The 15,224-nt window shown below is 48.9% G+C and overlaps 1 protein-coding gene across 1 annotated transcript in view; it reads left to right on the top strand.

Moving 5' to 3' along the window:
• The first annotated feature begins 472 nt into the window (after positions 1-472).
• The window catches only part of GNAI2 (G protein subunit alpha i2), an 81,716-nt gene continuing 66,964 nt past the window's right edge, over positions 473-15,224 (top strand). The window contains exon 1 of the mRNA XM_031958936.1: positions 473-696. Within this exon, the coding sequence (XP_031814796.1) occupies positions 579-696 (118 nt within the window). The 5' untranslated portion in view covers positions 473-578. The remainder of the gene's footprint in view (positions 697-15,224) is intronic.

Genomic DNA, 15,224 nt, shown 5'->3' with positions numbered 1-15,224 from the left:
AAAAAGTTTTTTACACCTAAAGTGACATATAAATGTTAGTTATTATTATGTTAAACCACGCCCCCAGCCCGAGGCTCAGTTAGTGGGGACTCCCCACTCCCACCCCCATTTCACAGCTCAGGATTAGATCTGCCCCAATCCCTGGCCCCAAGCTGCCGCCCCACCCGTTCTGGCTCCGCCTACGGACCCACCCCGCACCAATCCCCGCCTCCGATCCCGCCTTTCTCCCAATCCTGTTTCTCATTTCGTCCTGGCCCAGTCTTCAGTCCAATCCCCACCTACGATCGTCCCTTTGGTTTCTTCCCCGCCTCCGATTTACCTCACTCATTCCTCAACCCAATCTTCGCGCCTTGTCCCGCGCTCTTGCCGCACCTCCAGGCCAATCCCCGCCTCCGAGGCTGCTCCCGTCCCGCCCCACCCCGCCCCGCCGTCGCGGCCGCTGCGGAGGAACCGGCGCCGCCCGCAGTTGCTGGGAGCTCCCCACACTAGCGCGGTCCGCGGGGTCCGGGTAGAGCGCGCGGAGGCGGGACGGAACGGTACGGGGCCGGGCCGGGGCCAGGCTGGGCCGGACCGGCGGGATGGGGTGCACCGTGAGCGCCGAGGACAAGGCGGCGGCCGAGCGCTCCAAGATGATCGACAAGAACCTGCGGGAGGACGGCGAGAAGGCGGCGCGGGAGGTAAAGCTTCTGCTCCTCGGTAAGGCTGGGGCCTGATCCCCGGATTGGTCCTGGGCCCGCCCCCGCCGGGCTCCCCCCCCAGCTCCGCCCGGGCCGCGACCCCCTCCTCCTCTAAGCTCCAGAAAGGCCGGCACGGTTCCCCTGGTCTGTTCAGTCCGCCGCCGGTCACTTACTGGACGCTAATCTGTCTTTTGACCATCGGAGGTCTGCTTTCCCACCCCGGGCAGGGGGGTCCCCGAATCCACCTTGTCAGCTCCTGCTCCCAGCCTGCCATGCCCCTCACCGTGGAATGGAGACCCCCCCCTCTGATCCCTCCAAACCTGCACCCCTCTTGCCCCTGCTTGCCAACCCCCCCCTCCCCGTCCTCTCCTCAGCCTTATCAATGGTACATCTCTTTTCAATACTCTGAACCCGAATCCCCAAATCTGTGGTCCAGCTCCATCTCCAGATCCTGTTTCCTCATTTATACCCCAAACCTCCAGTATACCATCTTCACCCCAAACCGCGCGCTGAACCCTCCCTCTATATCGCCAGACCCCTGGCATTCTTATCTACAGTCAACTCATTTGTGGCTGCAAATCCTTGTTTCTCTATACCCCTAAACCTTAATGCCCTCAAGCCTTATAAGGCCCTCCAAAACGAGTGCTTTCCTTTTTGCAATCACAAACCTATTCTCTCCATCTCTACACACACACACACACACACACACACACACACACACACACACACACACACTCTCTCTCTCTCTCTCCTACTGTTCCTCAATTTTACTGTCCCCTCTCTGAATTCCATTTTTTTCTCGTTTTCCCCAAATCTTTGGCCTCCTCGTTATGCCTCCCAAACTCCTCCATCCCCAGTCCAGTGATCCCCAAACTTTGTTATCCTGCTCAAGGCTCACCAAACTGACCTTTATGTCTTGGGGGGGGGGGGGAGAGGCTTGGAATCTCTGCTTTCCTTGGGAGGGGACTCTTCTTAAAGTACCTTCCCATCTCATTATCCCGGGTTCCCAGAAATCCTACCAGCCTCTACTCCAGACTTCCTCCGGTTTTTCTTTTGCCCCCTTAGGGGACGCCCCCACCTGCCTTTTGCCTATCTTCAGGTTTCACTTATTTCTCTCTACCGCTTTCCACGTCACACGTCCTCCCAAATACCACTCGCATCTCGCCTCCCCTCCACTCCCTCCCCCATACCCCCTAAAGTCTCTGATCTACGGATCAGCCTTCTGTCCCCGGCCGAGCCCGGTCTTTCCGCTATCTCCCTACCCAACCCCACCCCACCTCTGGGGCAGAGATGTGGAGCCGGGTGGCTGCCTCCTAGGCGCGAGATGTGGGTGGATTTCCCAAGCCTTGGGGGTGGAGGGAAGGCTGAAGGAATCAAAGGCTTTTTCCGACTCCCCTAACCCCCCCCCCCCAGGTTACGGAAACGCCCTGGACTGGAGAGGAGGGCGGGGTGCGGGTGTGGGGGGGGGGGTGGAAATAGAGAAGTTCCTCTTGATGGTGGGAAGGGGGGAAGCTGCCGAGCCGCTGGGGGTTGGGGCTGCCTTCACCTCCCGGGCCTCGTTCCGCTTACTTTGAGCTTTGGAGTTTCGAAGTGTACCCCCCCTTCTGCCCCTCCCTCTGAGCTGGGGGATGGGGGACTGAATCTCTTCTTGGCTTCCCAGGGTGTGCTCTCGCCCCCCGACCCCCTCCCGAGTGCTCCTAAACCGGGGGAGAGGGAGTTTGTTTGGATTTTTGGGAAATGGGTTTTCGACCTTTTTTTTTTTAAAAAAAAAATCTGCTTCCAGCCCCTGGGGAAAATGGTGGCGCTAGGGGAAGGGGAAGGGGGTGGGGAGGGACGGACATGTTGCTGTCCGGGAACTGGAGGCAGCTTCGACTTCCCCTTTTCACAGTCCGCGGGACTGGCGGGTGGCCGGGGAGAGAGACCAGCGGGGCCCGGGGCGACTGTGCGTCCTAGCGATTGCCCGGGATTGGCGGGGGTGGGGGGTGGATCTTGTAAAGAGACTCCCCGAGGCTCCTGGGGTGGGAGGGGGGGGCTCTGGAGCTGATGGGGAAGCCATTCTTTAACCTAGAGTTAAGGAAGTGGTTCTGTGCTAGCTGGTACCTCTCCCCACGCTCATCCTACCCCTCCTCCCCCCCCCCCCCCCCCACAAAAAAAAAAAGCCTGGAGGGAGAAAAACAAAGCGGCTGGGCCGATGCTGGGCCACTCCTCTGGGGTTTGTCTGAAGGGCCGGAAAACAAACCCCTGGTAGGTTTGTGATCCTGTGGGACTGGCATCTGACTCCTGGGAACTGTAGAAAGGAAATAGCCCCAGCCCAGTGAGGCCTAGGCCCTGGGCATCAGGAAATCATCTGAAGGCCCGTGCGGGGCAAAATCGAGATGGGGGAAGAAAGGGGGGAGGATTCTCCTCTTTGGATCTCCCGGACGGTTTGTGTGGTGTTTCTTGTGCTTATCACTGATGAAATGTTCTGACGTCGAGAGGGGAGGAAATGGATGTACCCAGTACTGTGTGTGTGCTCTGGGGAAGGCTGAGGCCAGCTGTTTACGGGGAGGGGAGGGCAGGGCAGGGCACAGCACAGCATCACTCTCAGCACAGTTAGAAGCTGCTTCCTGTGCCTGGCGGTGTGTTCCTGAGAGGTGGGTGGAAGCTCTGTGTGGGCTGGTCCCAAGCTGTGTATGCCTTTCTCCGCATTCACGTTGGCCTTCCCCTTGGGATGGGCCCACCTCAAGCTTTAAGTAGCAGGTGGAAGATTGTCCCTGTTTCAGCCCGAAGCTTTCCCTAGCAGAGACTGCTGTTTTCTTCACAATGACATCATTCTTCTTTGAACCCCATTCTCCTTTATACCCCCAATTGGTATTGCCCTTATCTAGCCTCCTTTTTTGAAAATGGGAGAGGGAGGGACAGTGGGGCCTTTGGTTAGGAGGAGAGGGTGGAAGGCTAATTTGGGGATTCTCAACCCACAATGCTGGGCTGGGCTACCTGTCTTCTGATCTGCCCCCCCTGAGATTTTTTAAAGCAGGAATAAACTGGATTTTTTTTCTTATTAAATTTTTTTAATTAGCAGCTGTTCAAGTAAGTGTAAATAGTGCTGAAGTCTTGAGATATCTTATTCCCCTTGTTTGAAGCCAGAAATGGTTTTGGGCTCCCCTTCAGATGGTTGTAAAATGAGACTGTTTTTCACAGCGGAAGATGGGAGAGCTGCAGGCTGGCAGCATCCATCCTTTCTTCTAGATGGTGACTAATTAGAGGTGCTATTAGAGGTGGTAATTTCTGGGCACATGCATCAGTTTTAGGGTAATTACAGCTCTATGTTCACCTCCAGCAAAGCCATTCATTGGACTTGTGGGTTTAAGGATCCTGGCATCGCCTGTGGCTTTCAGAGAGAATGACTGACCAGGGAGGCTTTGGGATAAGCACTTTTTCAAGATGGCAACTGAATGGTGGTGAAGGGCTTTGCAGAGCCCAGGTCTGCCGCCCACCCTCCTCCCAAGCCCTGCTTTATTCTTGGCCTGACATACTGTGCTGTGTCCAGCAGTGTGTCCAGGGTGGGAGGAACGCTTTTATGGTCCTTGGGTTCTTAAAAGTTTCTGAGAGAGGAACAGCTTCCTGGTTGGCAGGAGGAAACAAGCAGCCGAGAATGTGATAGCAGAGTGTGGGACAGCACGGGGCGGTCTTCTTGGCAGTCAGTCTCTTTGTAAGCTTCGATTGGCCCTCAGGTTTGGATGTGACCTCTGGGTTAGCAGAAACCTGATCTGTATTTTGATGTCTCCAGAGTGTCATTTGTAGAGTTGGTTTTTAAGGTGGCTTTGATGGAAGGGATCTGCCTGTGTGCCTGTGTTGGCTCCCCAAAGGCTGAAGTGCCCTTACCCTGTTGAAAGATTTTATTGTCAGAGGACTGGTACTGGGAGTCTTACTCCGAGTTTCCCCCTGACTGGTTTGGGGTGGGTGTGGGGGGTTGAGGAAGCAGCTGGACCAGTCAGAGAAGACCTTCCTTGTCCGGCTTCTAGTGGAACTTGGCCTTGGTGGGGGCAGGGGAGGAGGGGAAGCCCAGAGGAAGGAAAAGAGCAGAGCACAGTATTCAACGTATCCTCTGTCCTGGGAAGCCTTTCCCAAAGCTTTCTCCTTTATCCATTTCTGTGGCTCTTGTTCCTTTCTTTCCCTCTCTCCCTGGCAGTGCCAGCCACTTTCTATCCTATGTGTCTGCCTTTGGGGCCCAGATCACCCTTCCTGATGGATCCTTCTGTGGGTGCATTTTTTTCAGGAACATTGATAAAGAACTGTCATTTCTCTAGTGCTTTTAACATTTACAAAATGTTTTCCCTATAGCAAACCTTTATAAGGATTATTAGTCCCATCTTACAAATGAGGAACCCTAATCTAAGGCCTGTGGTCACCTGGCATAATAAATGTTGTCTCTGGGATCAGCACTCAGGTTTGCCCTGAATCTAGAGTATTTGCCACCATGTCTCACTATTTTTTTTTAAGTACATAGTAAATAAATGCTTTACTTCAGTAAACATTTATTAAGGGCTTCTTATTGCAAGGCACTCTGTCAGGTGTCAGGGATACTTTTCCCTGCTCTCAAGGTGCTTACAATCTTCCCTTGTTCTGGTCCTAAATAGGTGTTGCAAGTACCCTGTTTTATCAGAGGAGAATCCCTAAGGTTTCACAACTCATCAAAGTGTTAGTCATTAGGATTTGAATCCAAGATTCCTGACCTCAAGGCCAGTGCTCTTTATAAATGAGAAGGTAATTTCCACTGGGTTCTCAGCGTGTTCCCACTACAAAGGTGTATAAAACAAGGATGTAAGGTCCTGTGTCCATTGCACAGCCTTTGCTCTCAAAGGACTTACAGTCTAATTTGGTACAGGATAAACACATCAGTAACTGAAGTGCTAGAGAGAACTACACCAAACAGGATCCTGGAAGAAATCTAGTTAAAATCTTTAAGATTTCTCTCTTCTCAGAGTCTCACTGAGCTGAAGCATCCAGCCTTTAAGAAAGGGAAGTCTGTGGGCTCTGCACCAGGCCTGTACCTGCAAGGCTTTTCAAGCTCCCCCTCCCTCCAGTTTACAGTTTGGAGAAGAATCTGGATTTGTTGGTTAAGAAAGGAGATGAAACCTTGAGAGCCATCAGCTGGGTGGCTCAGTAGAGAGAGCTCCAAGCCTGCAATCTGGAAGACTTGAATTCAAATACAGTCCCAGACACTCACTAGCTCAGAGACTCTGGGCAAGCCACTTAACCTCCGTTTGCCTCAATTTCCTTATTTGTACATGGGAAATAATAATAGAACCTACTTCCTGGGGTTGTTGAGAGGATCAGATGAGTTATTTGTAAAGTACTTAGTCTGATACATAGTAACCACTATATAAATGTGACCTATTAATTATTATTTACAGTATCATAGATTTAGATGAAATAATCCCTTAGCACAATGCTGAGCACATAAAAAGCATTTAATAAACACATGCTACTTCCCCTTTCTTCCCCTTAGAGGTTATAAGGGGACCTTACATATTACCATTCTCCCTCCCCCCCAATCCCAATCTCTTTTTATTTTTTTAAACAGATGAGAAACCTGAGGTCCCCAGAAGGAAAGGAACTTGCCCAAGAGCTGATAAAACAGTCTGGCAAGGATTAAAGACCTTTGTTTTTTTTTCTTTGCCTTAAGTCCCTAGCAAAAATATTTTTAAACAGTCTAGTCTCCTTTCAGTGAAAATTAGAGCTCGGCCCACATTGGACCCCTGGAGGCAAGTGTGTGATGAACAGGAAGCACAGGTGTGCCCGCTAGGCAGGAAAGCAGCAGGCACTTACTTTTATCGTCCACCCTCTTCTTTCTTCCTGGAGCAAATCTTCACCTGAATTGAATGGAGTGGCTCTACTGCACTTCAGGCCTGGCTGGTAGCTAGAAGTTAGTAGAGAGCTTGTGTCCCCAGGATTGAGAATGGAAAAGAGAAGGTAGCCACAGGTGGAGTCTCATTAGTATTCTCTCTCCCAGGAAACCAGAAGTTAGCTGGAGGACTCTTGGAAGAATTTAGGAGAGATGGGAAACTACTCTAGATGAACTGGGCAGGATGAAGTCTTGGCCAGGGAGTGAGGTGAGGTTTCCATGGTGCAGGGGAAAGTCCATTGGACTGGAAATAGAGAGAGCTGGGTTCTTCTGACACTGTTCAGGCCCTGGGTAGATTGGTCACTTCTCCTCCCAAGGCCTCAAGTTTCTTAATCTATCAAATGAAGGAGATAGACCAGATGATTTCTAAGCTCTCTTCTAGTGTGAATAATCTGTGCCCCAATAACCCTTTGATTGTTGACATTCTGTGTTCTTTGTTCTGAGGTCTCTTCAAACTCTGACACTGTGTGTGACTGAGACTGTGATTATGTGCTTCTGTTCCCTGGAAAATTATTATAAGCGTGATTGTTTTTCCCCACCCCCTTTTTGACTGAGTTCTTTAATAGGCCCATAGGAAGCAACCCTTTTCTTGGGTTCAAGATCAGACCTGGGCCTCCCTGAGGGTGAATATTGGCTGTTATGGGGCACAGTATTGAAATACAATATAACAAGGTGAGGGTTAATGTTTTTAACCAGGAATTGGACCATAACAATGAGAGAAAATGGTGCTGGGTTGGTGAGGGTAGAAGTTAAAAGGAGGCATTTGTCCCTCAAGGATGGGAAAGAGAAGGGACACCCCTAGAAGGGTCATCCAGTCCAGTTCTGCAGAAACACAGGCCTGCTGGTGGGGAATTCAGGGAAGAAGGAAGAGAAGGAACTTCTTATACTATATGAGAGCCATACACAGAGCAGTTCGTTCCCTGTCGCTGGAATATCATGGAGGCCATCTGCCCTTGTGTTTTGAGAGTTCCCCCCTCCCCATAAGCTTCAATCTGGCTAGTGCTGCTGTGGGTTGCGCTGACTGGGATGAATCACAGGTGGATAGACTCCTCTCAGAAGATGAGTGGGTGAAGTCTGTGCTGTGATAGGTGAGCCTGGTTTAATAGGAAGGATGCACCTGCTTAATCATCTCCCCACCCCAAACAAGGAATGCTTTCTCTGAGGTACCTGGGAGAGCCTCTCCATTATAGCCCCATTACACACATGAGGGAAAGGCAAGTGCCCACTGTGAACCTTACAGCACCCTAGAAGGAGGAGTTTTCACCCTGACTCCCATTTTTGATGAAGGCCCATAGAGATTGAGTAATATATTTGGGGTCACAGGGTGTACTGGTACTAACTCAGATGGGGCAGCCCTTGAAATGGGCCTGGATGTCATCTGCATAGTTCTACCAGGAGAGTGGTCCTCTCTGCTCTCGCTATAAACTCAAGTTCACTCATTTGGCCTCAGCATCCGTTTGTGTTGGGCACATTTAAGATTTGTGTGACAATAATGGGCCCTCCTATAATCATGGCGGGTTATTATTGGCGTGCATTGTGCCTGAGCAAGCTAAGCACTCCCTAATAGCTCTCTGAAGAATTAACCAGGATGGGAAAGACATCTTTGTTCATTGTTGGCTCCATGGTTTTTTTTCAAAAAAAATCCTTTTAATTTTGTAAAGCTCTTTTGGCCAGCAGCCAGCGCCCAAAACAATAGGCTCAGTTGGGTTAAGTTGGTGTGCAGGGTCTGTAGCTAATAATGTTGTTTGAACATAATACCATCCCAGTGCCCATTTTTAGGAAGTGTCTGGTAGGCCAGTATCCCTCTGTCCTGGCTCCCTCCTCACCTCGGTTTCTGTTGCTTTGATTCTGGCTAACACACTTTACCAAAGCTTAAAATGGTTGCAGGAGTTCAGGTCCATATTTGGAGATGATTTTGAATCGGGGACAGAGTCAACCTGTGAAGGTCCAAAGAGAACCTGGCTCTTTTATCAAATTGATTTAGGGCTGCAAAGAGACCTAAAGACCATCTTCCCCAATGCCCTCATTTTAGAGCTGAAGCTGAGAGAGATTAATCACTTGGCCAAGGTTACAACAAAAATAGCAGGGTCTGAATTTGAACCAGGTGTTGTGGCTTCAAATTCAGTGCCCAGTCAATTGCAGCAGTTGCTTTCCCAGGAATCCTTGCTCTCAAAACTATCCCTGATGCCTGGAAATCCTGTTCAGCCCTTGGCCTGGGCAGTGATTCCCAGAGACAGCTGTTGGGGAGGAGATGGGCTCAGGCTCCTAGTGCTAAGGGTCCAAAGGGCTTACACCATCCATCCTTGATGCTGGGTTTTAACCCCCCCTCCATTTGGTTGCCAGGCTTGTGGGGGAGGGAATCTGTACTGGTTGGATTTGGGAAGTTATTCTATGGATGCACATGGGAGTAAGGATTGGAAGTTAGAAGAATATAAGATTTAGAATGGGAATGAACATTAGACATCTATCCAGTCCAGCCCCAATACTTGGGAGAGGAGGAGACTAAGGCTCATAGTGTGGAAGGGACTTGGCCAAAAACTCACAAACAGAAGCATAATTTGAACTCAGATCATCAGATTTCAAATCCTGTGCTGCTTTGATTCAGATGGGAGACTATCTGCAATGCAAGAGACTCACTCCATCACTTACTAGTGGTATGACCTAGGACAGATACCTTCATCTCTCCGAGCTTCTGAATGTCCTCATCTGTAATTGGGCACCAAAGTGGTGTGAGAAAAGTGTTTTCTAAACCTTAAAGCCCTTATAGAAATGGGGGCTGTCATCACTGGCCATTCTCCAACTAATGCTCTCTGTGTATGGAGAGTCCGAAGCCAGTGGGTCTCTGGGTATTCAATCAGAGATAGAGTGTAGGGAAGGGCGGTAATGGGCAAGATTTAGGGATATGGAGGTGGGATGGGAGTTAATGTCCCAGAAGCTGTTTTGTCTGAGTCCTGCCCATTTTTCTGTCCCCCTTCCTGAGCATGGTGGAGAGAAATGTTGGATTTATCATCAGGAGACCTGTACTGAAACCCTGGCACTGACTTCCCCACAGTGACCTGGGAATATCACTTAGCCATTTGTAAAATGAGGCCTGCAGACCTGCCCAACTCCCTCACTGGATAGTTGGAAAGATTCAAAATGAGATCCTTTGGGGGAAGGAGCCTCTGTTGTCCTAGATTTGGAAGTAGTGCCAAGGTTCAAATCCCAACTGCTGTTTACAAGTTGTGTAATTCTAAGTAAATTCCTTCCTCTCTTAAGTTTCCTTTTTTGTAAAATGAAGGGAATGAACTGGATGGATTTCAAAGGACCCTTCCAGTTAAGAATCCTATGGACATCCTTCAACAGACTCAGCTTTCTAAGCATCAGGGCCACCCTCTGGGGCTACTGACCTCTGTCACCATTCCCATCACTCTCCTGATTGTGAATCAGCAGAAGGATTAGGGGAGGAGGGGAAGGGAAGAGAACCAAAGATGTGATCTCCCCTGTGTCTGGGAGGATTACGGTTTTTGGAGCCTGAACTCTGCAGCAGAACACACAGCCCTCGTTTCTATTCCTCTTTTCTCCCCCATCTGCCATAGAGTGTTCTTGTTCTCCAGTTCCAGTCTTGTGAGCTTCCTTTACCATTCCCCACTTCACCCAGTGCCCCAAGTTATTTTTAGATGAAGACAGGAAAGTCCTTTGAGTCCCAAACATTTGGGGAGGAGGAGACTTGGGAAAACCCAGGCCTGAGCCTGAAAAGTGGCTCCATTTCACAGCTTTCCTTCAGTTTCTCCTGGTCTCTTCTCTTCAATATTTCTGTTCAGGATAAAGGATTGATATTCCCAGCATCTCTTGCCTGGGCTAACTTAGCTCCTCTGAGTATTAGGGATTACCTCCTCTCCCAGAATTCAATCAACCTATAGGAAAAAGGTACTGGGCCTCTTCCCCAAGTATTTCATCTGCCTTCATAAGATTTAGAGCTGGAAGGGACCCTCTCTAGTTCAATCACCTCATTCCAGAGAGGAGAAACACAAATATCACCTAGAATGGGGAAGTGACTTGCCCAAGCTCATCATAGATGGCAGTCCCACACTGTCAGGGATACAGTCTTCCTTCCTCTCTGCACAATAGGGTCTGTTTACTTCTCTTCCTTCCATGCAGCCCAAATGATTGTCATAAACCACCTGTGTGACCATGTCACTCTGGCTTGATAAATCTCAGTGGATCCCCAGGCAGGTAAGAGACAGAGAACATAGCTGAAGTGGGAGCCAGGAAGATCTTGTTTCTGACATTCACTAACTATTTGACCTCTGGGCAAATTCCTTAACTACCGTCTGCCTCAGTTTCCTCATCTATAAAGTGAAAATAACAATCATGGGATTGTGTCAACTAAGAGAGGGTATGTGTGTGTATTGATGTATATGGAAGTATATGTATATGTGCCATATAAAGTTTATTTGTTATTATTATTACTACTACTACCAGCCCCACCATCTCTAGGAGCAGATATATTCTCAATCTTTTGACATTTCAGCCTGGTCCCAGCCTCCCCCTCCAACCTTATTCCTCAGTCATATTGGCCTTTTTCCTATCTAGGAACTCCCGTTCCAAAGGTTTGCTCTGCCCACACAATCCTGAGTTTCCTGTAAGGCTCAGCTCAGGGGCCACCTTCTACTCAAGTCTTAAGTCATCTCCACCAACTGGCTGACACCTAGTACGGGTTCTGTACTTGTACATATTTTTTTCTTCCCCTTCCTGTAATGTTCAGGCTAGCTTTCTGAGAGGTCCTCCGGAAGGGCCTTGGTCTCAGCAGGAGAGACACCACGAGAATGGTCAAGAATAGAGTCTAGATTCTTTTTGCTGGCCCGGTCTTGATCTTAGTGCAGGAGGCATGAGAGCCACCATGAGGCTGGTCAAAGATAGAATGTCGATCTTAGTAATCCTTCTTAGCCCTTATATACCTTATTGTAATTACAGCATACTGATTATGTGTGAATTGGAGAACCATTACATCACTGTACCAAGTATATATGTGAACTAAAGAATCATCATCTCATCAGTTCTTCTGAGTAAACGTTTTGTTTCAAGGATACTTCTCCAGAGCTCCATCCCTCTACATCTCCCGCTTTCTTTTGTTTTAGAACACAGGTGGTCACACCTTCCCTGACTTCTCAGGAAGAGAGGTGAAAACACACACACACAAAAAAAAAAAGGGTGATCACACCCTCCCTGACCTTTATTTCATTGATTATGTGTGAACTTAGAGAATCATTATATTGCCATACTAAGTATATATGTGAACTAGAGAACCATTACCTCATCAATTCCATTGTTAACACCTTGTTTCAAGGATACTTCTCCAAAGTTCCCACTGTCTTCACCTTCCTCCATCTGAACTGTAGGCTCCTTGAAAGCAAGGTTGTTTCCTCTTTGTCTTTGTATGTTGGAGGCCTAGTAAGGTCAAAGTAGCGGGAGCTTCATAAATATATTTTGATTGATTGAAGAAGGGAGTGGGGGGCCAGGAATGGGCCTGGCTTTCCTCACTGGCAGTGAAAGAAAATGGAGTTGGCAGTGCCACGCAGTTTCTTCCAGCTTTGCTTCTACCTCCTGAACCTGGTGGTAGGCAGTACACACAGTGGGCGCTTTTTGAATGTGTGTTGAATTGATTCTCTTGAATTAGCCCTGCCGAGAGAGGAAGAGGAATGGGTACATGTAGCATCTTACTTCATGTTTGTTGATGATGAAGCACAGGAAGTATTGTCTTCTGTTATTTGACTTAGAGGCTCAGCTTTCATTTGAGTTGGAAGAGACCTCAGAATATAGAATGTCAGACTCGAAGGGACTTTAGGATGGCAGAATTGGGAGAGTTAGCAATTATAGAATCGGTGCTTTAGAGTTGGAAAGATTCACTTTGCAGATGAGGAAACTGAGTTCCAGAGGTTGAGAGCCTTGTCCAGTCAGACAGAGGTCCTAAGTGTCCAAGCTGAGTTTGACCCCAGATCTTTATACTTCAAACATCTCTTTCCGATACCCCACTGCCTCCTAGCCCAAGCCCTTTCCCTAGGATATAGGTCACACCTTAAATTGTTGGTAGAAGAAGGTAGAACCGTGATGTTCTAACAGTGTCTGAAGGCATCGAAGTGGCTCCAGGGGATAGAGCTCTGGGTCTGAAGGCAGGAAGATCTGAGTTCAAATCCAGCCAGTCACTCATTAGTGTTTCACCTTTGTATCTCCTCCCCTCCCCCCAAGAAAGGTGAAGATCTCACATGGATCATTTACCCCTGTCTGCCTCAGGTTCCTTATCTGTAAAATGGAGATAATAATGATGCTCCTACCTCCCTAGGTCATTATGAGGATCAAAAGAGTTAATATCTGTAAAGTGCCTGGCACATAGTAGGTGCTGCATAAATGTTAGCTATTATGGTGATGATAATAAGGTAGATAAAATGAAGGGAGGAGCCCGGACTCTGATGGAAACTATCCTTTGGCCCTGAGCTCTCATTTATTTGACCCCTTAAGATCACTACTTGAGCTCTGAAATCCATGAGCCCCAGAGTGGAGGCCCCATTTCTCTACCCTGGGTGGGGAGGAATTGTAGTAAAGAAGATGCAAATGTAACCCTGGCTGGCTTCTCTGCTAGTTTGCATTTCAATAACCTCCACCAGTTTGTAGAGGCCCTATGACTTTGGGGGAGGGGAAGAGAGACCGGCTTGGGGAGGGGGGGGTTACTTCTGACCCTACTGTGTGTTCTCCCCTGTGGGTGGCTAAGGAGGGGGAGAGGAATATAAGTGCTTAGCTCTTGGTGGGGCGTCCTCCATTACCCTTTGTCCCCTTTTATAGTCTGAGGCAGGAAAGGGAAGAAAGGGCTGAGCTGTCTTAAAACTGGAAGGCTGCTCCTTTTCTTTGGGGAAATTGCTGGGGAGATAAGAGATGGGTCCCTAAGCTGGGGGATTTTGTCTTGTTGCATCTTGTATCCCCTCTAGGGATGGCAGGCCCCTGCTCCCAATAGGCCTGTAATGCTTAGGGATTCTGCTCAGGCTATAATGTTCTCCCTGAGCTTGGGCTTCTGGGAGTCCCTGGGCTCAGAGCTGGAAAGGCTGGAATAATAGCAAAGTAGAAAGACCTGGGGCTGACCCCCTCTCCATCCTTCACCCCCTGACTAATTGTGTCTCCTGGAGTTCAGCATTATCTCTGAATTTCACTTTCCTCACCTGTGAAATGGGGGCTTGTGTGAGGAAAGTGTCTCGGGGTCCCTTCCAGCTCCAACTTTCCAGGTTCTAAAATTAAGACAATTCTGAAAGCCCTTAGACAAAGCCCCAGCTCTGTCAAGCTGAAACTGAGCGAAAGAAAGGGACTTACCCAGGAGGATACAGTGAGTGGAGGAGGAGAGTCTAGAACTCTGCTTTGCAGATTCCCAATCCTCTCCCCAGCCTGGCACCTAGTGGACCCCCCTCTCCAGCCACCAAATTCCAAGGCTTATAGAGAGGAGGTACCACTGCCACATTTTATACTAGACAGCATCCCATACAATTTTCTCTCCAGCTCCCAATTCCACAATTAGGATTGAGTCTCTGCTGAGGCCCTCATATGTGCCCATAGGGTTCAGGCTTGGACCTGTGGTTACCTCTGAAACTTCTATGGAAATTATTGAATTTTTAGCCTTACAGAGTAGGAAACTGAGGCCCAGAGAAGTTCTGGCTAAGGTCACTGTATTCATCACCCCAGATAGTAATGCTCAAAGCAGATTGTACATTCCTTTTTTCTGTTATGCCCACAAGGTATATGTAATATCTATCCAGAGCTAAAAAGACAAGATTAATATCTCTCCTTTTCCCTTTCTTTCCTCCTCCCAAACCCCCCACAACTAAAAACAAGAGATAATCTCTTGAGAGATGTTATCCTGAGGAAGGACTTGGTACACACTAATTCAGAGGCCCAAGGCTTCCTGGGAAGGGTGACCCTTGAGAAGGTCTTTGAAGGATGTTCAGAAGATGGTGACTTCTCACCTTCACCAGACTCATGGCATTCTATTTGGTCCTTGTCTTTGTACTCTTTCTTGTATCAGAATTACTTGTGTGCTTTTACTTCCCCTGTTACAGGATTTAGGATAATGTGGCCCAACCTACCCTAACTGTATGGAAGGAGAAGTGGGAGAAGTGGGGGTCCAGAGGGAGGAGAGTGACCTGCCCAAAGTCCTACAGGTTCCAGTAAGTGCGGGAACCAGGATTGATCCCTCCTACGGTGGGATTCCTGTGTTGTGTGGGTTGGCTTAGACAGCCACCCTCTGCAGTCCGCTCTAGTTCTCACTTGGGTTATTTACTCTCTGGATGACCTTAATCCCGCCACCTATCCCTGATGGACTTCATTTTCTTTATAAAACTAAGGGTTTATTAGATGATCTCCAACGCATTGTAACTTGGATCCTATGAAGGGAGATCTAAGACGAGAATAAATAATGGTGGGCTGCCCATATGCTCTCTAGAAAAGGAGCCTGGGCCTGCAGAGTCCACAGGCTGGGGATGGACACCAGCTTTGGCGTCCCAGGCTCAGGATGCTGCTGCTTAGCTCACCAAGGTGCGCTGGGGATCCCTGGAGGCGGCGGCTGGCCCTCCAGTGGGAACTGCCTGCCTGTTATCTGGGGAAATGGTGCCATGAAAGCAGAATTACTGGCTGTAATGATG

This window comes from Sarcophilus harrisii, chromosome 1, assembly GCF_902635505.1.
Source record: "Sarcophilus harrisii chromosome 1, mSarHar1.11, whole genome shotgun sequence".
In the NCBI taxonomy this organism is placed as follows: Eukaryota; Metazoa; Chordata; class Mammalia; order Dasyuromorphia; family Dasyuridae; genus Sarcophilus; species Sarcophilus harrisii.
This window is presented reverse-complemented; position numbering and strand designations above follow the sequence as displayed.